Raw genomic sequence first — 27,986 nt, 5'->3', positions numbered from 1 at the left:
ACATTATTCTCTGTTTAAATAGTTATAAAGAAGGATGTAGAGGGGCCAGAGCAGAACAAAATAGAGAAGTATTCAGCAGGCATACTTGGACTTTCCTTTAGATTTAGCTTAATTTTTAGGAAATAGAACAACCTGTTGATATCCTTGCTCTTCCTCTGTCTTATTTAGCTGTTGACTTTTTTCTGGTTAACTTCTCTGAGCCAATTTCACCACATGAAAGGTGGAGTAATAATAGCACCTGCTATGTCACTGAGGGTTCCAGCAGGAAACAAGATACACTCAGCTGGAATCTGAAGATAACTGAATGAAGGGATCATTCAGAGAAGTGTAGGTAGGGTTAAGAGAAGCGGTAAGAAATTCTGCAGACTCATGCAGCAAGGGGACCTTCATAGCTGAGGGCCTTTGCCCTGCCTTCCATTGGCCAAAGTCACCCACAGCCAGAGCGGTAGCAAATGCAGCAGAACAGAGAGGGAAGAAAAAGATTGGGGGAAGGCTGTGGTGCAAACAGGAAAAGAACCTAACTTGTACAGTTGTGAAACAGTGATATAGTATAGTGTCTGTGACATAATACCAGCTCAATAAAGGGTAGCTTTTGCCTTTTTTTTTTTTTAATTAACCTAGGTCTATTAAGAAAGAGAGAGAGATGAGATTTCCTGATCTGTCAAAATATATATTGTTATTACTGGAAACAATAAAAGTAGAGATTAGTTGAAAAGTTTCATAAAGGAAGAGATAAAAGGGAGGTTGGAAAAGAGGAAATTGTAATTCAAAGGAGTGTTTTCACTTAATGCTTCCGTATACTTTTATTAGAGTATGTGATTAAAAGGTAAAAGATCTAGGGAAGAAATGTATACTCTAAACTTAGTATACATATTTGTTGATAAAGAAAATAGTAGAGATTCGGGGTGGTATTGAGCAGGAGCAGAGGAATATTTTTAGCCACTTTAGGAAATGGATTCTGTAAAAACTATGAAATAATATTGGTTAGTTCAAATTGATCATTTCTCTGATCTTTTGTACATTCTCTTATCACTACACCTTCACATGCACTGAGAGTTTTTTTTCTTCCTACACTTTTTTTTTTTAAAGATTTTCTTTGTCCTTAAAAACTTAAAAGAAGAAAGGCAGGATTTATCAAATGGTCTATGAAGCGAGCTCAACACTTTATTTGGATACTTGAATATTTGCTGTTTTTGTTTTGTTTTGCTTTTTTGTAAGAAGCTATATTACTACAGTCTTACTTTATTTGAGGGGCAGGAGAATGGAGGATGGAAAAAAGTAACCTGTCAATGAGATGAAATACTTACCCACTTGATAAATATGAGTTTCTTTCTCTTACAAAGGTACCTCCCTCTGCAGGATATCATGTGTATGGAATGCCTTTCCCGGAAGCTAAAGGAAGCGGTCACCCTATATCTGAGAGTCGTGAGGGTTGTGGATCTCTGTGCAGGACGATGGTGGGAATACATGCCGAGTGGTAAGTAAATTTAGCCTGTAATGTGCAGTGGAGCCCCACTGGAAACTAATAATAATGTTCCCATCAAAAGCTACTTGTTGCTTTGGGATAGGCAGTCTACCTTGTAGTTAGGGAGGAAGATTTTATCTAAATTTTTTAGGTTGCTTTAGGTTGATGAAGTGCATTTTGCCTGAGGCTTTACTGTTTTAGTGGTCTGTTTTCATTTCCTACTCCTTAAGAAACTACATCAGTCTATTTCACAAATGTATGATTGGAGAATACTTATTGAGCCTTTGATTAACTAAATATATGTCTGTCACATTAGACAAAGTGTCCTTTCTTCCTTGATGCAGGTTTTCATGTACCCCTTAAATGCACCCACTGGTTAAACAAATATTCATCAATTTTTGTAAAGCTGCTCTAGTTGTAGGTCACAGAAATTACACTTCTGGAACTTTCATTTCTCTAGCACTTTTAAAAGGCCTGTACTAGGTCTTGGAGATTTCTCAAATAATGTATTGGGCCTGCATGTGAAGAACTCACAGTTAGTAGCCTAACCACAACAAATGGACCTCAGGTAAAGAGACCACCAGAAAAGTAAGTTGATGACTTTAGTTAAGCAGAGCACACCTGAAAGGGAAGAATTAATATTAAGGGCTAATCAGGCTTCTTTTCAGTTAACGCCAATCCATTAATTACTTATTTTAATGTTGTTTAGCAATTTTGAATGTCTTTTTAAGCTACCTTTCATCAACAATATTCATATCCTGATATTTTGAAAATATGATCAAGCTGCGGTGCTAGACAAAGTGGGGGGTAGGAGGGTGGTGCTTAATAGAAGTGAAGGGCCAAGGAGATTGTCTTGTTCTGTTCTATTGTGTAGAACACAACAGACTGCCTTCGAAATACTGAGATATTGTACAGTTTGGGGTGCTACATAGCCTTTCAAGAGGGTCAGCAGTCAACTGATAACTCTTATCAGCTGGCCAGAGTTATCACTATATCTTTTTGTGAAGGACATTGCAAAGACTTGAGGGTAGAATGTAGCTTGGTGGGAGGCAAACCACATTTGTCTTCAAATACTTTAAAGAAACTATCGTAAGGGAAAAGGACTCATCATATTGCAGAGATGGCAGGAGAGAAAAAATTAAGACGATGTGAAAAAGACTGTCATTTCTTATTAGATTTGCTTTAACAGAGGTTAGGCCAGTAGGAATTTTGGAGATGGAATTAATGTACTGCATAAAGAGACAGGATAGCAGAGCTCCCATGTGGTGCAATCTTACAGTTAAAATCTCTGCCTTTTATCAAATTAGAGAAGAGTTTGCACACTGCTGGCTTCTTTTAGACTGTGATAAATACCTGTGAGCCTAAGATTTCCCGTCGCTGCAACAAATATAAAAGAGAGTCAAAGCAAACAGTCTCTAACCTAGAATAAGAGCTCACTAACCCTGCTTTGCTAATGCCACCTTGATCTAGTCTCTGGAGTTTTTACCCTGATTCTCTATATAATAATGCTAACTAAGGTTTTTTTGTTTTTTGTTTTAGCTTTTTATTGGAGTATAATTGCTTTACACTGTTGTGTCAGTTTCTGCTGTACAACAAAGTGAATCAGCTGTATTTATACATATATCCCCACCCTCCCTACCCCACCCCTCTGAGTCATCACCAAGCATCCAGTTGATCTCCCTGTGTTATGTGGCAGCCTCCCACTAGCTATCTATTTTACACTTGGTAGTGTATGTATGTCAGTGCTACTCTCTCACTTCATCCCAGCTTCTCCTTAGCCCCACCCTGTGTCCTCAAGTCTGTTTTCTACATCTGCATCTTTATTCTTGCCATGTCACTGGGTTCATCAGTACCATTTTCTTAGATTCCGTATATATGCATTAGCATACGGTATTTGTTTTTCTCTTTCTGGCTTACTTCACTCTGTGTGACAGACTCTCGGTCCATCCACCTCACTATAGATAACTCAGTTTCATTCCTTTTTATGGCTGAGTAATATTCCATTGTATATATGTGCAACATCTTCTTTATGCATTCATCTGTTGATGTGCATCTAGATTGCTTCCGTGTCCTGGCTATTGTACATAGTGCTGCAGTGAACATTGTGATACATGTTTCTTTTTGGATTATGGTTTTCTCCGGGTATATGCCCAGTAATGGGATTGCTGGGTCATATAGGTAAGGTTTTTATATAGCACTTTATGATTTACATATGTGATCTCCTTAGACTGTCACACAATCTCTGTAAAGAAGGTGGAACTTTACCCATTCTTTTGTGAGAGGCAACGTGTAATGTACAACAAAAGAGGATGGACATTGGCAAAGGTCATGTTCACTTTTTACATTTTTAAATAGGGTGACAAACTTTTTCATTGGATTGTGAGAGTAGTATGTAAAATGATTAACACATTGAATGGCTTAGTCGGTAGAGTTACTGTACAAGACAACAATAAAAACTATTATTATAATTAGAGAGACCAGGTAATCTCTGAGGTCCTTGTTATTCTTCATTTTTTGTGAATCTGAAGTTAACATAGCATCTAGACTAGTCCTGTGCAAGTAGAACAACTTTTGAAAACTGTAGTAAGACTTAGTGGTTTGGGACTTCATTTTTATTCTTGAAAATTAATATTTTTATTTATCATTAGTGAGTAGACAGTTGGCTTTCTAACAGCTTCCATTAAACACAAAAAGTAAGATAATAAAGTATCATCCCTATGAGACTTATCTCCTTACTTACCACACCAGCAACTTGTACTGTGGAAGTAACCTGTATCTCTGTCTTCCCATCTGGTTGATTCCCACTGCGGAGCACAACTGGCCTCCCAGATAAATAGCTTTCTGTCAGCTCAGCATCCTCGTAGTTTGGATTGTTTATGTTCTCTTAGCTAACTGCATCCATCTTTTTCAAAAGAATGAATTGTCTAAAATGTCCTGGGAATGATAATTAAACACAGGATAGAGTAATTATTGGGAAATGGGTAACCAAGAGAAGCCAGTTTGAGATGGGATTTGGGTTAGAACTGCGAGCTTCCTGAAGATGGGGATCCTATCTTACTTATTTTTTTAGTTGTGTGCTGTATAGAGTCTAGAGGTTTTATGGACCAGAGTGTACCTTTGGGGGAGGAGGATGGTGGCCAGATAGGTTGTCCTTCCTCACCCACCAGTTATATAGGTCCAAGTTATCTGGGTTTAAAGTGTGTTGTTCCTAGTTGAAGATTTCTGTGCCTTAAAAGCAGCAGCAGCAACAACAACAAAAATAATAAATTAAAAGCTTTAACTGTAAAGCATCAACTCAGGATAAGTGGTGTTTCTGACACATTTCTTCTGTTACTAAGGGAAGTATTTTCTGTTTAACCATTTGTTCAACTGTAGTGTTAGCCTTATGAAAATTTAAAAAGGTATCTCTTTTTATTGTTTTAACTTTTGATAAAAATTTCAGGTGCCTATAAATGTTGACCAACAGAAAGATGAACTGGGCTCTAAATACTTGTGAACTTCTTAGGCTTCACAGATTCCAGTTTTCTGACACTATTGAAGAAGATGCCAGATGTCGAACAGCTGTATGGCCTTCACCCTAGATACCTTGAGAGGCGAAGGGTACGGGGCCATGAGGCTTTTAGCATTCCAGGAGTTCTGGAAGCTTTGCAGGCATGCCCAAACTTAGTGGTGAGTGCACCTGGTTAAACATTTGACATCAACTGAGTGATGAAATATTAAATTAAAAGAATGATAGAGTATGTTCAGTCACATGCAAATCTCATCCATAACGAACTTTTAAGTTTCATTGTATACTTAGCATCTTAGGATGCAGAAATAGAAGCTTTGGATGCTAAAGTAAAAGGCTTTCTTGTGTTTGCTTCGGCATTATTTTGTAGGGTGTGGAAACTTCTCATTTGGAGTTGGTAGAATCCATTTGGACATACATGCCACATGTTCATATTTTGGGAAAATTTCGTAATCGTAATGGAGCATTTCCAATTCCTCCTGAAAATAAACTGAAAATTCCTATAGGAGCCAAAATCCAAACTTTACATTTAGTTGGTGAGTATATGTTTCTTGGGTTGCTTGTGACTCCTTGAAATGCCATACAACTGAATAGTCACTGAAAGGGAATAATGAGGATTTTAGAAATGGCTTTGCTGGTTGATGATGGCAAAAGAAGTGCTTGTGAGACTTGTGTAAAAATTTGGATTTCCCATTAAAGAGCCCCAGGGGGTGGGGGGGTGGGGAACCAGCAGTTAGATGAGAGAACCACTGTTTCACAACCAATCTGATCCTGTTTTAATAGACAGTTTGAGTAGTTTTGAAAGTTGTTGGGTTTTTTGTGTTTTTGTTTTTTGTTTTTCTGAATGAGCCAGAATCCTGCCCTTGTTCTCTGATATCCACCTTTTGCTCCTAGTTCTACCCTCAAGAGGAGAGTTCTCCAGTATAACTTTCTGTAATGATGGAAATGTCCTGTATTTGTACTGTAACATATGGTACCCACTGTGGCCAATGAAATGGAGGAATTGAATTTTTGAATTTTATTTTATGTTAATTTATCAAATAGCCACATGTAGCTAGTGACTACATTATTATCTCAGATGCTTAGCTCTAGAACATCACAGAATAAAAAATCTTAGATAATTCTAAGTTTACTTGTATCTTCTCCAAGCAGAAAATTCCCCTATTTCTTCAACCCAGAGCCGATGGAAAACTCTGCTACTTCTCTTTTTCCCTGAGTAATGGGGAGGGAGTGGTCCTTTTCCAAAGGAACCTACACAGTGTGCATTCTCCATCTAAATAGTCTCTGAAATTTTATCCTAATAATTTCAACATAAGTAAATGATAAGGACAGATATTTTCTCAAATTTAATGTCATCTTTGGCTTAGATTGCTGAAAGGAATTTGGGGGCACTACTGTTACTGTAGTCTGACTTTTAATATGTATTAAATATTTTATTTAAAATACGTATATTGAGTATCTGCTGTGTTCCAAGCATTACTCCAGGTATTGGGGACAGTCCTGAAGACCTGGATATTTCTGAAACTGGCTCAGGTGGTGAAGGGAGAACAACAGGGATGATAAGGAGTAGGTCTTAAACAAGACTTAAATGTGCAATTATGGGAGAAAAGCAAAACTTTCCAGCAACCCTTCATTTACAAGATTGAGGAGTGGTTCTGATGAAGGACTTGGATATCTGGTTTGAATTTGGAATTTTTAGATAATAAAGGGATTCTATAATATCTAAAGTTTATAATATAAGCTCTGTAAAGTCAGAGATTGTGTTTTTATATCTTTATATTTTCCATGATGCCTATCACAGTTCATTGCAAATATAAGTACTTAGTAAATTTTGTTGAAATGCATTAATTCATTTGATTAATTCAGCAGTTTAACACTGTGATGGTGTTACAAATGTGTATAGTAAATTAATGAACATGCTGGGGAAGACAGGTAATTGTATCCTTTGTCTATAGAATGGATTTGGGATAAAATGTGGATTGGGTGTAGAATATAACTGTCTTGTCTGGATCTGTCTCACCCTTGCTACCTATGGGTTTCCTAATCAGAACTGCCACCATCATGGTAGATGCTAAATGTACCTTTGTGGGTTTTGCATCTTGAGGTGCCAATCTGTACTTCACTTCCTCTGCTTTTTTTCCTTTGGACCAATCCCCAATTAGTACACTGTTGAGGCATACATATTCAATGCTAAAGCTAACTATGCTTTTTTGCGTGAACCAGCTTGAGGAGTAATTCTTACAGTAGGAGCATTCTGCAGAATTTAGCTTTCAAAGAGCCAACAATTTAAGTACTCCCAATTTTGCTTTCTCTAGTTGCTGTTGCTAGCAGGGCTTCTACTGATTCAAGGTTAAAGTTATATTAAACTGGTTTTGCCAGCTACTGCTTTTTAAATGCCATCACCCTGGGTCCTTGGATTTCTCTCCGAGAATTGTATTACTTCTTGGCTGTTCCCTAGTCTACAGTGTTTAGACTCTTGGGCAGATTCCTCAGACTGATTCCTACCATAAGAATTTTCAAGTTACCCATGTGCTATCTCCTTCCGTATATCCTGACTTATCCTCCCAACTCTGCATCCCCTTTCTTCCAGAAATGGTCCTCTGTAGGTATGATTCCTAATAACTCTGGAACAGTTATAGAGTTATGAGAAAAACTTGTGTGTATAAAATGTAGAAATACTTTTTTAAATCGCATCTTCCCATATACCTTTTCTAAAGAAATAAACAAAGTAGTCTGTTTATTGTTTGCTTAAATTGTTCTTTACAAGTCTGTTTTAAATCAGCGTATCTTCATAGGCGTTAATTAAGTAATTTCTTCTGATGAAAATATCCAGGAAGGATATATTGTGAACTTGAAAAATAGACTATTGAACTTATATACAGAATACAGTCTTTTAGTGGTTTTCTTGTTTTTTCTTTTCTTGTATATATGCTTTAGGGGTGAATGTTCCTGAAATTCCTTGTATCCCAATGCTAAGACACCTTTATATGAAGTGGGTAAGACTCACTAAACCACAGCCATTCAAAGATTTTCTTTGCATCAGCTTACGAACTTTTGTCATGAGGAACTGTGCAGGTAAGGGTACATAGTTGTGGTGGAATTTTGCATATACTGTTCTAAAAATGTCCTGAAACAAGCCCCATAGCTACATTTGTAAATAAAATTATATTATGCTATTACTATTTGTTTGTAACTTACCTTATGAAGGTAAATGTACTTTTTGTTTTAAAGACAGTAGACATATGATTTGTCTTTGACCCTTAGCAGAAAAAATAAAGTGTCAAAATGTCTCTACATATTTCTCATAGGCCCTTTTTATAGGATTGTTTTAATACATTTTTGTTTCTTTGTCTCTGGTCTCCTGATTATCCTGCATGTAAATAGTTGTCTGACCTAACCTACCTTAAAGCACAAGACACTGCTTTTATGATAACTACTTTTCTGTTCTGAAACCTTCAGTATTTCTGTTGCTCTAATATGTCAAGTGGGAACTGTTCTGCTTCAGAGTTCATAATAATCAGGGTTTGATATCCTTATTTCAGATAAGGAAATAAGGATATCCTTATTTCAGACTCCTTTCCAAGGTACTCCTTTTATTGTCAGGCCTGCCTACTCACTGTTCCTAAACAGCCATACCAGCTTTCACCTGAGTGTCTTTCCTCACTATTGTTTCCTTGTCCTGAGGTTTACACTTACTTCCTCCTTTTTACTTGTATGCATCTTTTGAGTTTTGCCTCTTCAAACTTACTTTCTTCTCTTTTTTTCTTTTTTATGTAGTACATGAGATCTTATTTTTGTGCTTGATATGTTCTGCCTTTTTATCTTTTTATAATTATTCATGTTAGTTTTATGTCCATGTCAGTTGCAAGCTCTTTTATGATCTTTCATAACACCTAATACAGTACTGGTCACACAGAGAGATGTTTAAGTCATTGAGCTATTGGTTTGAGTGAAGGATAAAATTTTCAACTTAGTGTTATTTTAAGCTCAAAACTATCAAAACTTCAGGGAATTTACAACAAATACTAAATCTCCAATGTTACTGAAAAATCCTTGTGCTAAATAAGTATGTGGTAACAGACTAATACTTTTGTTTCCAGTGAGACGTATAAATTTCAGAGAGCCAGCCACTTGGCTGTCACTTTCAGACGTAGAATTTATAAGTTATTCACTTCAGTTGCTGATTTGAAAAATCGTCTTGACAATTTACATTGTTCCAATGAAATTGTTTTTCTCTAGGACCCACAAACTCCTTGAAATATGTCCCTTTAGTAACAGGCTTAGCGTCTGCCCGCAACTTGGAACATTTGGAAATGGTTCGAGTTCCTTTCCTTGGAGGTCTTATCCAACACGTAGTTGAAGACAGTTGGAGATCAGGTATTCATTTTCCTTTAGTTACTAAATATTTTAAAAATCAGTTTAAAAAATTTATTAAACTTTTATTTAGCTTCTCTTCTGAGTCTTTTAGAAAATGCTTATTAGGAATCATACTTTCTATCTAGCATATTTAATGAAGAATAAGTAACCATGAGTGTGGGCCAGTATTCATTTCCTTTTTATGCAGTGTTAAACATTCTCAAAATAGTAGTGATAAGGCATGTTTCCTAGCTCATTAATACTTACTGCTTAGTTAGTAACTCATATTTGCAGTCTTTCTGAGAAGTGTTAAGGGAGATATCCTAGTGCCTTTTGCTGGGAAGAGATATTTTTTAACTTAGACAACTTAGTTCTACAAAAGAACTTAGGCGTTTGTAATGTTAATCTAACATTGGTTAATACTTTGTAGTGTATAAAATGTTTTCATGTTTATCAGTTGGATATTAGATCCATCAGATGTTGGCTTTTAATTTTACTCTTTAGCTCTCATAATGATACTTTAAATGATCACCTGTAGCAAAATGTGCTCCACGTTAATTGTCTCCTCATTGCAACAAAAAGACAAAGAAGTTTAGCTATATAGATAATTAATAGCTGGGAACAGAACATGTAACTTCGAATATCCAAAATATAAATGGAAAATTATTGAGTACCATTGGTAACAAATAAACATTATCATTAATACTGTTAAAATAAGAGTAAGCAGTATATTTTTAACATTTTTTCAGTTAATCAAGTCTGGTGCAAGTGCACTTCATTACATTGTGTGAAGGGAATATAGACTCCCTCAAGATCAACTTTTATTTTTATTTCATGGCTATAGCTAACAGGGTAAAATTAGAAAGGAAAAGAAGACCACAGTGAGAATCATTCATTAGAAGACCTGGAGAGAGGTACCAAAAGCTAAGAGTTTGCATAAAGGGCCTAAGAGAGCAGCAGAGACTTTTCTTCCCTAATAAGTGTTTAGGAATGACTCTGTCTTATATTTTACCTAAAGAGCCAGAGTACCTCAAAATAGTTAATTCCAGATGATTCATAGATCCAAATGTAGAAAATAAAGCTTTTAAAAGAAAACTTAGGAGAACGTCTGCTTGATCTTTGGTAGGCAAGGATTTCTTAAATTGTATACCAAAAAACATTTACCATAAAGAAAAAAATTGGTAAACTGTGCTAAAATAAAGATTTTTTTTTTGTTCATCAAAAGGCATAAGTCAGAGTAAAAACCCAAGTTACGGAGTGGGAGAAGCAATTTGCAATACAGCTATCAGACAAAGGACTTGTATCCAGAAAGAACTCCTAAAATTAGTAAGAAAAAGTCAGAAAACACAGTAGGAAAAATGGGAAAACATTTTGAATAGAAAAGATTTCACAAAAGGGGATATCTAAATGGCCAGTAAACATGAAAATATGAATTTCACTAATCATTAGGGAAATGCAAATTAAAACCACAATATGATATATAAGCACTAAAATGATTACACCTAAACAAATAATCATCTAAAGTGTATATAAATGCTTTACTGGAAGTGCTGTAGTCAAATGGAATACTTATTGTTTTTGTTCCTTTTCTTCTTTAGGTGGCTTTAGAAATTTGCACACTATTGTTTTGGGAGCTTGCAAAAATGCACTTGAAGTAGATCTTGGTTACCTCATCATCACTGCTGCCCGTAGGTATGTTTCCTCTTCACATTATGTCTTTTGTCTTAGAATTATGTTTTTTCCTATTTTATAAAAATGGGTGAGAATATGTGTATGAAGTTTTGTTGTGCCTTTTTCAGATTTAAAATAAAAAGGAGTTATTTAAATAGCAGTAGGTTATCACTTATGGGAGTCTTCTGTTACAAGTGATGACCAGCTGAGCTGCACTCCAGATCTAGTAAGCTTTGAATGGGCATGGTCTCATCAGAGAAAAGCAGTCAATTATCTGGAAGTGCCTAAGAGTCCAACAGAAGTCAGTATTGATGCTTTGGTGTCAGCAACCCTCTCAGAAGCCATTATTTCAAATTCGGACGATTTTCCAAATTCTTTTAGTTAGTTGGTGGTAATATTTGCTATTCAGAAATCAGTGTTTTTAAGTCAGCTTTTTCAGAGTCCTGTCCTTTAATATCTTTATATTTTTAACCTATCTTCACATCACTTTATGCCACGTTTACTATTTCCTACATATCAAAAATCTACCTCTACTTTTACTTTTATAATACTTGAATTAACCATTTTTCAATTTATTAAAAAACAAAACTCTTACTTTCCATCAACAGAATATTAAGAATATAAATAAAACAAAACTGTGTCTAAGTTTAAATGAGTGGATATTTTTACCTATTATAGAAGTATACTCTTTGTTAAAATGGGACTTAATACTAGCCTTAAAAAGGTGTTAAAGAAATACCAGATGCAGATTCTTGCCTTGACTTAATCAGATTTAAGAAAGTACCAGAAAGGATATAAAATTATTATAGTGTAATTCATTGTTATTTGCTATAACTTCAGTGTACACATAAGATGTGCCCACACTTTATAAAATACTCTTTTAAAGGAAACATCTGATATTTTTTAGTGGAGGGGGGGATGTTATTTGCATTTGACACTCTGGTAAGATAAACTTCTTTCAGAGCCTTACATTAGGAAGAACCTTTGATTCTGATGGCTTTCATTTTACTCTTATATGTATCTCTTTGTTCACAGGTTACATGAAGTTCGGATCCAGCCTTCCCTAACCAAAGATGGCGTCTTTTCTGCCCTGAAGATGGCAGAGCTGGAGTTCCCTCAGTTTGAAACCCTTCATCTGGGATATGTAGATGAGTTTTTGCTGCAGAGTAAGAATTGTCTCATTTAATCCCCTACAGTTGTTATCAGGAACTTACTTGACAAAGTGAACTCTGAATTGGGATGTGCCATTTTCTTGAATATAAAACAGCTTAGAATCTTAGGTGCTCTCACTTGAAAAATGTAGTGTCCGTGATTTTTTTTTCTATGTTGCCTCTGATTTTAGCATATTATAGAAAATGTAGTGATTATCTACACCAAAAAAAGATCCTTATCTACATTTGATACTGTCTCCACTTTGCTCCCCAAGTTTCTTTCCCATTCTGCTTCATTTTTTTCACAGAATGTCATTCTTGGTTCCATTTATTGAATTTGATCTGCCACACTTCTTGAAGCTTTTGATGGTCCCCTCAGATGAGGGCCCATTCCCTGCCCATGCTCTTTATTTCCATAATAAGCCTGCTGGGGGTTCTGGATTTTCCAGATAGTGTGAGCACATAATGGTCAGTATTCATTCAGTGATGATTGCTGTTGGAAGGCTTGTTCACAGCATTTTCTGGAATATATTTACAATTGGGAACTCATTCCTGTGGGTTTGAATGCATGTCGATTCATTATTCAAACATTTTTCCCACGTGAAATTAGTCAGACATGCAAAAACAGTTATACCATAAGCATGTTTTTATTTTTGCAAGAATTAGTTTCTTACTCATGTAGTTTGTAAAAAGTCTTTCTTAAACTCTCACTGTCATATCAGATGGCATTTTTTAGGGGGCATCTAATTTGCATTGTAGAAGAACATACAAAGGCTTAATTCTTCTTAGTCCAGATCAAACGATATGACGGTTGTTTGTCCTTTTTCATTTCTGATATATGTCACAATAATAGTTGGGTTTGTTTGTTTTGTTTGGACTTTGTCACAGTTCTCATTAATACAGAGGAAGGATTAAAAAAAATCAAAGCACTATCTTCTAGGCTTTTTAACACAGGAATCATTTTTAATCTGTATAGCTTTGAAAAAGATCAGCTTTTTACCAACATAGCTTTAAAATGCTAAACTAGCATAGTAATTTCAAATAAAATTAATGTATTTGATATCAGGCTTTTCTGGTTTTTAGTGAAGTTGCTAACATTCTGTTTCTACAGTATCTATGTTGTAACTTCAAATTATTAGCTTGGTAATTGGTGTTTTTTTCTACAGTCTTTTTTTTTTGTTGTTCTTGCCCAAAGCTAAAAACATGACAAATTTTGTATTTTCATGATGGCCACATTTAGGTCAACTGAAAGAATGTCTTTGAGAATTATCTTTATAACCAGCTATTTCCCTATAGTGTTTCTTTCCCCTCAACACACATTTTCAATAGAAAAACACTTTGCATTTTGACTACCATTATCTCATATTTTTCAACATAACTTGTTTCGTAGTCTCCTTCATATTCAATAGTTTCTTAGTTTTGATCTTTTTATAAGCCATTCTTTTCTTCCTGTTTGTTGCAGTTCATCCATTTCTCCTGTGTATGTACTCTCCTCTATTACTCCAAAGACAGTCTGGGATTCTCTGTATGGGAGTAGGTGCCAGGTGCGTCTAACAGACTATGTAGAGAGGAATGAGAGGTCACTGCTTACACTCTTTCACTTAGTCTCTTGCTTCTCAGCTGTTTAGATTTTGAAGCATCTCTCCAGGAGGTAGGTTGGCTCCTGATAAAACTTGCACCAATTCTTTGTTACAGAGGTTCTGGCAAAATATAAATAGAAACATCATCTTTGTCCCTATACATTTATGGTAAAAGTGACAGATGTGCTGAAAACTAGATGCTTTGTACTAGGAATATAAGAAAAGTGATCCAAGGATGAATACTTAGAGAGGGATTCTTTGTTTCCATATATTCATGATTTTATAGCTTCATGTGAAGGTGATAGGGGTGTAAAGCTCATTCAGATCCAGTATAGAGTAGTCTTTAGTGCCGGGGCTTTGGAAAGAGGGAGTGAGATGGAATTTTATTAATTATGGGACCTGAGGCAAGTTATTTCTTGGGTTCGAACCACCCAGTAAAAAAGTGGGAAATGATCTTATCTCCATTTAACAGATGAGAAAACATAGACTTTTGTTATTACAATCTCTTATACTTAGAAAGCATTCAGTAAATGATAGCTTTTACTTTTAGCTGACCTCTGGGCTGAAGAAAAAAGAGGGAGGGAGTATGACAATCAGGAGACCCTAAGAGCAAGAACAGAAACAAGCCTCAAAGGATTGACTGTAACACGTGGAGCTATCATGCTAGGCTGAAGCATTTACGCTGACAACACCTCACCTGGGATCAGTTCAAGATCTACTTGATCATAAGGGAGAAAACAAATTTTAAGTCCAAATGGCAAGAAAGACGTTTTTACCGAGAGACTAAAGAAAATTACTTAGCAAAATTATGAAGAATTGGTTAAGGTGAAATCTCTAAGAAATACCAGTAAATAAAAAAACAGGACCTCTAGGAGAGAGACCACGAACTATATGGAAAGTGAAACTGGAAGAGTTGGGAGTAGATTGGTTGTTTTAAACATGTCCCTAAAGTATAAATCCCAGTAATGGACAGGGCAGCTTTACCAGAGCAACAGTATTTTCTTTGTACTTTGTGTCAGTTGATTGCAAGGACTGTGAGAGACATTTATTGGGTTCCTATATCCCAGTATTATGCTGGACATTGAAAATGTAACTATAAACTAACAAGGCAGAGTACCCTTTTCCTTCAAATTGCTCGTAGTCAAGTGGACCATCCTGTAGAGTAAAGGTCAGGTGAGTGGCGGGAATAATGATAGGAAGCAAGGGATAAGGTGTGATTTCTATCGGCATAATCTAGAATGGAGTATCTTCTTTTACTAAGCACACTCCTTACTCTGTGACAAGCCAGTAGGCACTAAAGCCCAAGGGCAGAGAGTGGGTGTATGTGTGAGTTAAAAGTCCATTTTCTGAAGTTAGGTACATATTTACTAACCTATACCATGGTTCTAAAAATGAATCCAGATTTATTTATTGGCTGTGTTGTGCCTTTGTTGCTTCACACAGGCTTCCTCTAGTTGTGGCGAGCAGGGGGTATTTTTCGTTGCGGTGCACAGGCTTCTCACTGCGGTGGCTTCTCTTGTTGCAGAGCACAGGCTTTAGGAGCGCAGGCTTCAGTAGTTGCAGTGCATGGGCTCAGTAGTTGTGGCTCACAGGCTCTAGAGCACAGGCTCAGTAGTTGTGGTGCACAGGCTTAGTTGCTTCACGGGATGTGGAATCTTCCCAGACCAAGGATCAAACCCTTGTCCCCTGCATTGGCAGGCGGATTCTTAACCAGTGCGCCACCAGGGAAGTCCCAGAGTTACATTTTTAAGATTTTATTTTTCTTTTTAAAAGCTAAAACTAAAACTTCATAAATGTGAACCAATACAGTTTATCCCTGTTTTGCTTTAAGACTTTGCGTTCTTTTTCCCTTTTCTAAACAATTGAAAATAATCTTTTGCTACTAGTTGTCCCTTAACTTTTAACATAAATTTTTATTTTGCAAAATAAAAGCTATCATTCGTACAGAATACCTTACCTAAAATTGTACCTGAACCTGATGATGGACAGATGATCATAGAGACTAATCGTACTGGATGTTAAAATAAAGAGTTGACAACACTCCATGACACTTAAGAATCTTTTTTTTGTTTTTAAATCAATTTCTAGGCAGAATGGCTAATGCAGATCTGGTGAAGTATGGTTTGGCTGATGTGGTGGAAAATCCTGGTATCATCACTGATATAGGGATGAAGGCAGTCAATGAAGTTTTTTCCTGTATCAAATATCTGGCAATTTATAATTGCCCCCATCTACATAACCCATACAATTGGATCTCAGGTACTGTATGCTTAAGTACGGCTATATTTTATTGATGTCAAAATAATATGTGTCTTTGTTTTCTGTGTGTGGCATGAATTAACATTCCTAATGTAAAATGTAGATGTTTTATATGGATTGTTCATAGAAGTTCTGGGAACCTTTGATAACTGAGTTAGAAATATTTTCAGTGCCTCTTTGAACTCCTGAAATTCTCTGCCTAGAAATTTGCACTGCCAAAGTTATAAATTCAGTTGCACTAATCCTTATGTGTTTTTCTTTGGGCCAGGCACATAAAATTAAGGTTAGGAATTGTTGCCTGGGATATTATGATTGTTTTCTCTGTATTACCTTCAAATGGCATATCATCTGAACAGACAAAGGTGGCTATGTATTTTGAATTGAGTTAGGTGATATATTAACATTAACTTGTGAAATTTTCTATTGCCTTAAAATCCTAGGCTGTTTCAGATCTCCCCTCCCTATCTGATCCCTTGTGTATAGAAGTGTGACTTTTGCACTTGATATTTTTCCTTTTTAGAGGAGTTTATTTCCCTCCCTGAGAAAGTAATGCTGTTTATTTCTTTTAAGGCCCTCTTACATACCTAAATTCACAAGTCTTTAGATAAATTCAGAGCTAGAGAATTTTCATTTCGACATCTTTTTACCAAACCAGGCCCCCTCACTGACACCCACAGAGCAGTCTCCTCTGCTGTCTGAGCCACTGCACAGAGATATTGCAGCTCCTTACAAAACCCATCTCCAGACCTGTTGTGGGGCTCTCAGGCCTTTGCTGAGATCCCTCATTAGAATGGCCATGTCTCACCCATGAGAACAGAAGTTCTACTACCTCTTGTCCAGCTGCACCGAGAAGTTATTGGGGAATACAAACTTTAGGTTGTAACCGGCGTAGATCGCTTTTAAAAAATAACATTTATTGGGTTTTTGGTTTGTTTTCTTAAATACAGAAGAGTATAAAGAAGAAAATAAAAAATGGCCTATAATCCCATCACTCAGAACTCCTGTTAACACTTAAAAACTAAAAGTCATACTTGCACTTGATAAACAGTATCAAACAGTACAGAAAGGTACAAAATGAAAAGTCTGCTCTTCTCAAAGGTAACCACTGTCAACGGTTTCTTGTATATTCTTCCGGACCGGTTCTTTTGTGCATATTACAGCCTATACATGTATAGCATTTGAAAATGATTTATATATACGGAAGGACCTTACTCTATATACATTGTCCTGTAGCTTGTGTTTTGCACTAAGAATATTTTGGAGAGCTTTCCATATTAGCAAGCATATTCAGTTCTTCTTCATTCTTTTAATAGCTGCATAATGTTTTATTAAAGGAATATGCCAACATTTCTTTTAACTAGTGTCCTATTATTAAATAGGCATGTAGGTTTTTAAATAAAGTCTGATTTAGTTTCAAGTTAATGATTTCCAAGCCATCTAGTTCTGAGAGTGAAATCAGGTAAGGAAACATCATAGTTTAGAGTCATCCAGTGTTAGAGATCATGAAATAAAAGAAAATTTACTCAAAAAGGATTTAAAAGTCTTTGTGACCTACAGCAAAATTCATGCCTACTGGAGAAAGTGTTAGTTGTAATTCTCTCTGTCCACGTCATTTCTTCAACAGACCACTCAAGATGGACTCGATTGGTTGATATCAACTTAGTGCGCTGCCATGCTTTGAAGCTGGACTCCTTCGGCCAGTTTATTGAATTGTTGCCCAGCCTGGAGTTTATTTCACTGGACCAGATGTTTCGTGAACCACCCAAAGTAAGTCACATTTGAGAGCGTTTTTGTCTGTTTTGATACTGAAGAAAAAAACAAAACAACCTGAGTGATTTTTTTCCCCAGGAATATGCCTTTACAGTGTTACAATTTGACTTTTTACTGCCAACCTCAGTGAAGGAAGGCATAAAGGTTATAATAATGTATGGCCACTTGTTCTTGTAAATGAGTATTAAGGGGTTTCTAGAGAAAGGAAAGGAAAAAGTAAGTGGAAAAGCTGTCTCCCTCAGGTTTATAAAGTGAAGGTAAGAGCAAAGGTGGAAATTTGAGCTAAAGCAAAAATTATTACTCAGAGTAATTAGTTGGAAGATTAAATCTCTAATTAGCAATCCAATATATAAGTGAGGATTAGGAACTTATTTTGGGAATGTCTTACTTTGCTGCTGCCTTTTCTGTCATCTGTGGAAATAATATCTGTGGAAATCTGAGGTTGCCCAGTTGTACAAAATGTTATTTTAAAACTGCTTAACAAATAAAGCTTCATACTCTCATCATAATAAAAATGCTTCAACAAATTATGTTCTCTCTTGTCACTTCTTAATGGTTATATTCCCACTGTTGAAGCTGTGTGATAGTGAGGAAATCTCAGGGTTTGAGGACAGGTTGCTGGGTTTCACATTCCAGCTGTACTACTTACTGATCGTGCACTGTTGGGCAGATCCCTTCCCATTATGCGTGTTATCAGCTGTAAATCAGGACTACTAACGCTTTATCTTGCTTGAAGTGTTGCTTCTCTTGCATTAAGTGGGCCTTAAATGAGGTCCTTTATGAATATGTGAAAGTATTTCATAAAGTGCCATATAAATATTCTATGTAAAGATGAAATAAAGGAATATTAAAAACGCAGTGTTCTATACTAACCCAAATTAATAAGCACATGGTTTCGTCTTGCTTTAGGGCTGTGCTCGGGTTGGTCTGAGTGCAGGCACAGGAATTGGGGTTTCCTCGGCCCTTGTTAGCAATCAGAACTCCAACAATGACAATGAGAATAATGCCCAGAATAATGCCAACATCCACGACAACAACCACCGTCATCCAGATGACTCCGATGAGGAGAACGACTTCCGGCAAGACCTGCAGCCGGGAGAGCAGCAGTTTGCAGCCGACGGTAACCCAGATCTTTTGTGAGCTCCAGAAAGAAATGATTTTTACTTTGGGTCATATTTTGCTGGCTCTTTTCTCTTTCCTCCTCCTCCTATTTCAGTTTGTCACTTTACACATTGGGAGACCTTGCTAACAAAGCAAGTGAGGGGGTGGATGGAGTTTGCCTGTCTGCTTGCTTGTTTCAGAGTTATCTTTGTGATGCATCTTGTCCATAGAATCTGTTGGGGTGCTTACAGAAAGGGAAGGACTCGGGTGCCGTGCGTATTAGGGTACAGTGAGCCTTAGAGGCCTGGCTCAATGGAGATTTAACTGTCAGGATTTGGGTGAAAGAGCATCTCGCTGACCAGTAGATAGTTACATTGAACTTGAATGTGGAGATCATTTTTGGATGTTCCAAGAACTGGAAAAATGAATACTAGTCATGTGCTAGATGTTGTGTTGGAAACCTTTCATATACCTTTCATCATTAAGTCTTCAAAACCACCCGGAAAATTAAGTACATGAGCTAATAAGGACCTACGGGATTTTACTTATATCACTATCCATCCAGTTCTTTGATACTGACTGAACTCCCTGCTGTGTGCCAGCCCGTGTGTTATTAGGCTTCATCTGCCCCTGTGCTGGTGAGTAAGAGTGGAGTGGAATCGTTTCCTTACCATATTTTCCAGTTTCCCAGTTGACCCTTAAGAACTGGAAAAGGAATCTCTTCTAGCCACCTTTTGGTTGTTGCCCCTTCACTTGTTCTCTCTTGGGCGGAGTAATTAATGAGAAGTGGGGTACCATGTTATTAACTCCTTTCATAATGAAAGTATTCTGTGTATAGAGCCTAATTTCTTTTAGGATCACTCTGAGTACACAGGTCCTGACCTAAGAATCATCTGTAGGCATTGTCTTCACTTCCTTACCTCACATTTTCTCTACAGAACTCTCTATTTTGGCTCTTGGCAAAGTCACCAGTGACTCTCTTATAAAGGCTAGTGGTCATTTCTCCACTTGCATCTTCTTTGACATCCCATCTCAGCTGCATTTGTCACTGTTGTTCACTTCTGTCTTCCTGAGATATTTGCTGCTCTTGTCCTTGCTCTCCCCTTTTCTCTCTACACATTTTCTCTAGATGAGCTCATTCAGTCTCATGGCTTCAGTACCAACTATATGCTAATGAATTCTAAACCTTTATTTTTGGCTTTGATATTTCTGTTTCTTAAAGTAATTTCAGTTATATCCAACTTCCTACTTTTAATTTCCACATGAGTACTCTACTCTTAGGTGTTTCCAAACTTATGGCTAAATCTCTCCTTCTAAAGTACAAAAACAAAAGTGCAGAGCCAGCAGGTGCTAGGGGTGAAGGAGGGGGAGTGAGGTCAGGTATCATTTCTTGGCCTTGTTGTCTTTAAATGCCATCATAAGGATCTGGACTTCAGAGAACACTAACCATCCATAGGAAACTGTTACAGCAGCTGCAGTGCAGAACTCCCCAAATCCTACGAACCCAGTTGTGGTTAAAGTTGATGTACTGGACAGATTATAGACTCCACTAGAAAGTTACATGGCCATTGGCTTCTCAGTATAGAATGGAGGATGCCTCCCATTGTGAAGTCTTATATTGATGCAGCGGGAACCAAAACATTTGCAAGAACACTGTATTTGATTTAAGAGAGAACAATGAAACTTAAATCTATTAATATTTGAAATTGTTTCAATAGATGAGAGACATGACTACAAACCAAATACTTGAGGTACGGTATTTGTCAAATATGTTATCTTCAGATGCTGAGAAGCAAAGGAATTAGTGACATAAATGCCAAGACTGAGGAATTCAACAGCTTCAACAAGAGGAAGCCTAAAAATACTAAAGATGGTGGCAGAATTTTAGAGAAGTGTAGATTGGCAAAAAACCCATTAGGGTCCATGGGTCTTTCCAACTTGGTGATATGTTTATGTGTATTTATTATTACATACATGTCAGGTTGATTCTTTTAAATACTGACCGGGGAATTCCCTGGTGGTCCATTGGTTAAGGTTTTGGCACTTTCACTGCCATGGCCTGCGTTGGATCCCTGGTTGGGGACCTGCAAGCCACACGGTGTGGCCAAAAGGAAAAAAAAGGACCTGGAGAAAGGCCATGTGACTGTTGATCAAAATCAGAAGTGGAAAGAATTCAAATAAAAGAAAGAGAAACAACTAATAGATAAAAACATAAAGAGTGGTACAGGGATTAAAGATGAAAGGGATCATTGGGAATTAATGTTAGTTGACATGACTAACATTGATGTTTCCACTCGTTAGGTGCAAACATAACTATTTTAAATATTATTACAGTTTGAAATTGGTATTCACATGTTGACTTCCCTTAATGTTGACTTTTAAAACTTTCCATGTGTGAGCTTTTGGACCAGTGATGGAATAAAGCAGATTCACTCACCCTTTTGCCCTGTTGCATTTAACTTAATCAGCTTGCATGAAGTAATTCCCCATCAAAGAAGGGCATTGTGTAATTTTAAAAGCCATTTAATTTGTATAAGTTGAGTGTCTTTGCTTTATAAACTACTGAAATAAAGTATGGGGTTTTCCAGTGAACATTATCATTAAAGTAATAGATGACTCCAACAAAAATATGTTTTTATTGTTTTATAGAGTACTGTATTAATTTACCCAAATTCTGTAATTTGGTTAAGGATATCATCTTTCTTAGATTGACATTTCTAAAAGTGTTAAGGTTTAGAATGTTTTATTGTGAGCTAGCTATGTTAACTAAAAATATAAGTTCATTACCTTCATTTTGGGCACTGTAAAACAGAAAGAGATGTTCATATATTCTAACAATTCACATCGCCTAACATAACATTACCATGTGTCAAAATCATTTTGCCAAATTATTTTAATATAATTACTTTTGAAGTAATTATAACCACAAAGCATGGTTTTGCCTATACATCATTTAACTAATTTTCTATCTGAATTTAAAACAACTGCCACATACTTACTGCTTTTAAAAGTGGGGTGCCAGTGCATTGCCTCACCACCACCTCCACAAATTAACCACTAAGTGAAATTGCTCTGCAGTGTTTATTTTGGGCTGTGATTCTCAAATTTGAGTGCATCAGAATCACCAGGAGGACTTGTTAAAACACAGGTTGCTGGGCTTCTGCCTCAGGTTCTAAGTGAGTAGGTACGTGTGGGGCCAGATAATTTGCACTTGTAACAGGTTCCCAGGTGATGCTGATGCTGTTATTTTAGGATCCAAATATGTTGAAAACCACTGATTTCTGAAAAATTCTTGTTTTTGAAGTCTGAGGACAGGCTACAATGTGAAAAAAAAAATCCGAGTAGATTCATTTTGTTTTGTATTTGGGGGCAAATGCTTGTCAACCACAAAATAGTTATTTCTGATACTAGAAATTGTTGCATGAAAATTATTTTGTTAAAAGGCAGTGACATTTATTTTACAATGGTTAATGAAGGCTGTAAATTTCTAACTAGGTTTTATATAAAAGAGACCAGTTAATATATTTGTAAAAATAGCTCAGATCCATTAAGGTTAATGATTATATTTGGTAACAGGATTTTTTTTACAACTGAAATAACATTTCACCAGGACACAATATTTCATAAACATTGATATTTGATTAAAAGGTAGCTTACATAGTTTCTGTAAGTTAAAATTGTTCTGAAAAAGATGTACTGTCCAATGATAAAATATTTTGAAACAAAAAAAATCAAAACCAAGAATCCCTTGCACCTTCCCTAGCCCAAAAGTGCCATCATCTCATTTAAATTACCAAAGACATCTATTGAGACATTATACTTTCTTTGCTTTATGCCACCACCTACCTGCTCTCCCTAACATCAAGCCGTTTAGCAAGTCTTATTGACTGTCTCTAAAATATCTCCCCAGTCCATCTACGTTTTCCTTCCTCATTGAATCAAACCTTTTACCTAAATGTTTTAACAGCTTTCAAAGTAAAATAAGTTCTTAGAGCAGCCAGGGCAGTTTTTAAAAAGCATACACCAGACAGTGTTACTTCTTTTCTTAAAACTTTCCAATAGCTACCCCCTGCCTTAGAAAAAAATCCAGTTTCTTGATTTGGGCCATAAAGTGTTACATGATCTGGCTTGTCCTCACCTTATGCTACTCCCCACTTATGCTACTCCCCACCTCACACACCATGCTTGAATGTGCCAAGCTGGCACCAACTGTTGTACTTACTGCTGCTTCTTCATAGAACATACCTCCCTCCATCTTTGCATGGCTGGCTCCTTCTTGATATTTAGGTCTTAGCTTAGGTGTTAATCTCAGAGCTGTCTTTCCTTATCACCTTAATCTTTTTTTTTCTTTCAATTAAGGTATAATTGACAGTGTTTGTACATGTTGCAAAATGATCACAATAAAGATGTCTTGTAAATATCCATCACCATACATAGTTACAAAGTTTTTTTCTTGTGATGAGAAATTTTAAGATCTGCTTTCTTAGCAACTTTCAAATATGCAATACAGTATTAATAACTATAGTCACCATGCTGTACGTTATATTCCTATGACACATGTTTATTTTATAACTATAAATTTGTACCTTTTGATCACCTTACCACTTTGTGTCATCAATTCATTCTCTGTTATATCATCCTCTTTTAATTTTGTTACATAAGGTATTATTTCCTGATGTTTTTATTGTTGATTAAAAAATTTTTTTCCTTCCCCAACTAGAATAAGCTCCATGAGAATAGAGATATTGAATATCACCACTGTTTCTTAGCACCTAGGAACAGTAACACATTGTAGTAGGTGCTAAATAAATATTCAATGAATGAATGCAATTGAAGAAGTCAAGTTTAAAATAACTTTGGGGTATTATATGAAATATTTCCACAGGTTATTGTGGCAACCTAAAAAGCAATTGCTCAACAGCTTTGGAAAACCTTATCACATAGGTATAAGAACATACTTCTCTTCTAGTGGTTCCCTCTGCCTATAAGAAGCAATCCTAAGCTTTTCACAGTCTGGGACCCAGGCTACCTTTTTAGCCTTCTTTTCTCTTTCATATTCTCATCTCAACACAAACTCTTATTCTTTTTGTCACTTGCCCTCTGGAAAATGTAACATGCTTCCTGGTATATATGAAATGTCACCCCATCTCAGTAAAACCTTCCCTTTCCAACAGGAGAGTTAACTGCTGCTTTTTTGTCCATGTTCCCCTTACTTGGACTGTTCTAGCACTTAATGCGTATATTCTGACCTTATTCTTTCTGTATGTCTGTTATTTCTGCTAGAAGGTATGCATTCTCTGAGAACAGGGACTATAAATTTCCCATCTGCTCATCATCCCTATATTGTAGCAGGCTCTGGAAACGGACCTCATTTCAAATCCTAGCAAATTACTAACCCTTCTAAGCCTCCGTTTCCTCAACTGCAGAAATGAAGCTAGTAATAATACCCTTGTAAGATTGCTATAAGATATATTGTGACATATGTAAGAGCATTTAGCATAGAGCCAGACATAGAGTATGTACACATTAATTACTAGCCACTGTTCATAATTGCTCTTGAGAATTGAATGAAAGAAACAAATTGATTGGCTTTTATCATGCAATGTTTCGTGACAAGGTGAGTCCTCTTTTTGGTCCTCAGTGAAGTGTAGATATTGGGATGGGAGGCTAAACATATCTCAGACTTCTCTGTTGTATATTCCAGTGGCATTTATCTGAATGGTACCTTTCTGGCTTACTTACATTTTACCTTGTTTCTTTGTTGACTGTATGAATTCGTCTTGTCTCCTTAAGTAGATTCTTTAGTTCTTTCAGGAACAGGATCTTGTTTTCTTCTTTACTGGCTTATTCATTTCATTCAGATGGTTGGTTGATTTCACAGCAGTAATGTTGAGGACCCATAGGCATTGAGTGGTGCACTGGGTAGACGTAGTCTGCTGCCCTCTGGGTCCTGGCTGAACTGTAAATGTAAAGGGCTGTATTGGTATTGTCCTGACTCAGACTGAGACCAGGCACCCAAGCTTAGGTGCAGGTAGCAAGAGGGTACTGGGTTGAGTGCTTTGAATACTGACTTGAGGGATTTGGATTTAATCTTGTAAAAAGCTGGCAAAGCCGGGAAGTATTTTATTTAGGATCCTCTTAGAAAAGTGACCGTTGTATCTTAAGAAGATGTAGTAAACTGATCACAGCTTATCAGTCTGAAATTGTTCCCTGTGCTTATCATTTGGAAAAATACAAACGTTCCCATTCACTGATAGGCACTAATAACCCTAATGAAGACTTAGATGCAAATAAAACATTTGCGAGATATTAAAATGTTAAATAATGCACTTACTGTGTTTAATAATCTTTGCCACACATTAGCCAAAAATGACGCCAGAGTCTCTAGAGAGCAAGGAAAAGAAACACACAATTTAAGCTTGCCTGCTCCATGCATCCTGATTTAGCTGGCAGATACTACAAGACTAATTGCTTACAAGATGATCATATGGTCTTCCGTTATCTGGCTGCTGCTGTCAAGCAGATAGCTTAGTGGGAGACAGTTGCCTCATATAGCCATCCATGATAACATCTTCAGGAATGAACAGGTGCTTTCTTCTTTCAGCTGTGCCTTTCTGCCTGCTTTCATCTTAAAATGATGGACTTTCTCTACCAAGTGATCCTTTCCCATCTGTTATCTCCCCTCCTGTAGAATCGGACACTTCTTGTTGATGTGGATATAATGAAGCACGGTTACATGATATTCTCTCAAAATGGGCCTAGTGATCATGAGGCTGTTCATTTCTCAGAAGTGCCACAGTTTTGCCTGCCATTGTGGTTTCTTTAGACATCTCCTGGGTTTACTTTGACTGTGATTATTTTTGTTTAAGCACTGAATGAGATGGAAGACATGGTGCAAGAAGATGGAGAAGTGATGGCTGAGAGTGGACATGAGACTCCAGCTCACAGTCAGGCAGTTATTCCTGTGGACGTTGACGAGGAACAGGCAGGTAAGCATGTGACTTCCCACATTCATGGTTCTGAAAACTAAAGCCTGACTCTCACGAAGAAAGTAAAACACTGAGAGTCATTTTTTTTTTTTGACATTGCAGCTAATGATGTGTTACATGCTGTTTATTTTTGACAAGGCTTGTTTTATACTTTGATGTTCTTCTTGCTGTGTGTGTACATATGTATATCTTATTGAAGTTTGTTTTTGGTTTTCTTGTAACTGTGGCAGCAGTTCCTCTTTCTATATTGGTGTACACATGTGCATATTTGTGTGTGTGTGTATGTGTGTGTGTGGAGAAAGAAAGCACTCAAATTATAGATAGGAAAATAAACAACCTGATTAAATATTCTCCTTGTCCTCTCCCTTCATTTTGGTGGGGAGAAGGAGCAGTGGAGAGGTTGATTTGATTTAATAAACAGACCAAGATCTAGTCTCAGTTTGTCACTGGGTCACTTATGGCAGGCTATAGAGTCATATAGTGCATAAAGATTACCTAATATAATCTTTCATCTTTACAGATTGGGAAACTAATATTCTTTCAAAAGTTTGAATGATTTACTCAAGACCACTCAGCCATTGATCAAAGGACAAAATTGAGATGAGAACTCAAGTTTTCTCACTCCTGGTCTGTTCAAATGCTACCTTGTCTTTGAATTGAAAATATCTTTACCCTTGTCTTAAGTGTCTTACAGATGCAGTCGCTTATTCAACAAATATTTATTGAGTGCCCATTTTGTGTCAGGCATATGTACAGTTTGACAGGAAAAAGACAGGGAAGGTTCCTCGGAGCTTACATTTTATTGATGGAGCAGGTATCAGTTACTTGTCAGCCAGAGAAAAGTGGGTTGTAAGAGCTGAAGGTTTACAATGTGTAATGCCAAGCAGATAAAACACTTTTTACATAAATATAAATAATCAAATAACCAAACTGTAACATGCATCTAGCCTTTCAAGAACATATCTGCGACATCCAGTGCATTAGACCTATACTTAGTTAAGGAATCCAGCGTTCTCACCAGTCCCATCTGTGTCAGAGGCTCATCTTCATTTGCTTTGCTTTCTTTCATACATTTGCAAAATTCGGAAAATATCTAGCCTATTTTTAAGTGATTATTATGACTGTTATTTTGATTATTTTTAGGATATGTGACTCAGACAGTGAAGATCCTGAAGGGAGATGCCATATGCTCTTCTACTTTAATTTTCCTTTAGAGAAGTAATGTTGGGTGGTATGTTAATCATACTTAATGTTTACATAATGCTTTAGAATTAAAGTGTTTTCACAGTGTCTCATCCAAGTATATGCTTATTAAAATGAGTGATCAGGGAGGCTGCACAGAACCAAAGCATCTCAGTGAGCCCAGATCCCTGGGAACAATACTTTGAGTGAGACCCTTTCTTGGGCAAAAAGTGACTGTTATGCCTGTGCTCTTTGTTTTAGGACCCAGTGGTCTTCAGCGTGTAGTAAAACCAACCCCAATTACCATTCATGACTCAGAGAGTGACGATGAGGAAGACAGTCTAGAACTCCAAGAAGTCTGGATTCCTAAGAATGGTGCCCGGCGTTTCTCTGAGCGTGAAGAAAAAACTGGAGAGTCTGTGCAGTCCAGGGAATTATCAGGTGAGTGACTATGTCTTACTCTGACCTGTTAGTGAGAGTCACTATGAGAATGGACACACTGGCCTTTATATACTGTGTCCCCACCACAACTTGTGGTGCAGTTAACATATCCTTATGAAATGTGACAGGAGGCAAGAGAGGAAAATCTGGGTGGTGCTATTGAGGGCAGGTGCAGCACAACAAGAAGATTGTGGAATTGGTGCTCAGGGAAGAAAGATGTGAGGATTGTCAGTCCCAGAGTGGAGGCTTTAGGAAGTTGTGGCATCACAGTATCAGGGATTAGCCTGTGCCTCACATAAAAGATGACAACTGAGTCATCCAGAGTAGTGAAAAATAACCATTCCCCAGTTGGTAATCTGTCCAGTTTTACTTAGTGAATGTTGGTGCTTGAGGAAGTCACCTTAAGTATGTTCTTATAATCCCTTGTCTCCCTTTAAATCCAGTCAACAACCTTCTGCCATTTACCTCACCAAGAAACTATAATTCTCTTAACTTTTAGGTTTATACTTCTTT

At 36.8% G+C, this 27,986-nt stretch overlaps 1 protein-coding gene across 7 annotated transcripts in view; it reads left to right on the top strand.

The window, feature by feature from the left end:
* Positions 1–27,986, top strand: part of FBXO38 (F-box protein 38) — a 53,501-nt gene that overhangs the window by 10,068 nt on the left and 15,447 nt on the right. For 6 of the 7 annotated variants that reach the window (XM_057731653.1, XM_057731642.1, XM_057731698.1 and 3 more), the window contains 12 exons: positions 1,344–1,477; positions 4,971–5,134; positions 5,344–5,509; positions 7,911–8,048; positions 9,213–9,350; positions 10,928–11,021; positions 12,036–12,166; positions 15,820–15,990; positions 17,615–17,757; positions 18,670–18,880; positions 25,731–25,850; positions 27,294–27,473. In XM_057731653.1, the coding sequence (XP_057587636.1) occupies positions 1,344–1,477; positions 4,971–5,134; positions 5,344–5,509; positions 7,911–8,048; positions 9,213–9,350; positions 10,928–11,021; positions 12,036–12,166; positions 15,820–15,990; positions 17,615–17,757; positions 18,670–18,880; positions 25,731–25,850; positions 27,294–27,473 (1,790 nt within the window). Of the gene's footprint in view, positions 1–1,341; positions 1,478–1,925; positions 2,054–4,970; positions 5,135–5,343; positions 5,510–7,910; positions 8,049–9,212; positions 9,351–10,927; positions 11,022–12,035; positions 12,167–15,819; positions 15,991–17,614; positions 17,758–18,669; positions 18,881–25,730; positions 25,851–27,293; positions 27,474–27,986 lie in introns of those variants that run through there. The other variant, XM_057731689.1, reaches the window with a different exon arrangement.

Source organism: Hippopotamus amphibius, chromosome 1 (genome assembly GCF_030028045.1).
Source record: "Hippopotamus amphibius kiboko isolate mHipAmp2 chromosome 1, mHipAmp2.hap2, whole genome shotgun sequence".
NCBI lineage: Eukaryota > Metazoa > Chordata > Mammalia > Artiodactyla > Hippopotamidae > Hippopotamus > Hippopotamus amphibius.
The sequence above is the reverse complement of the archived record's forward strand: the minus strand, read 5'-3'. Positions and strand labels throughout refer to the sequence as shown.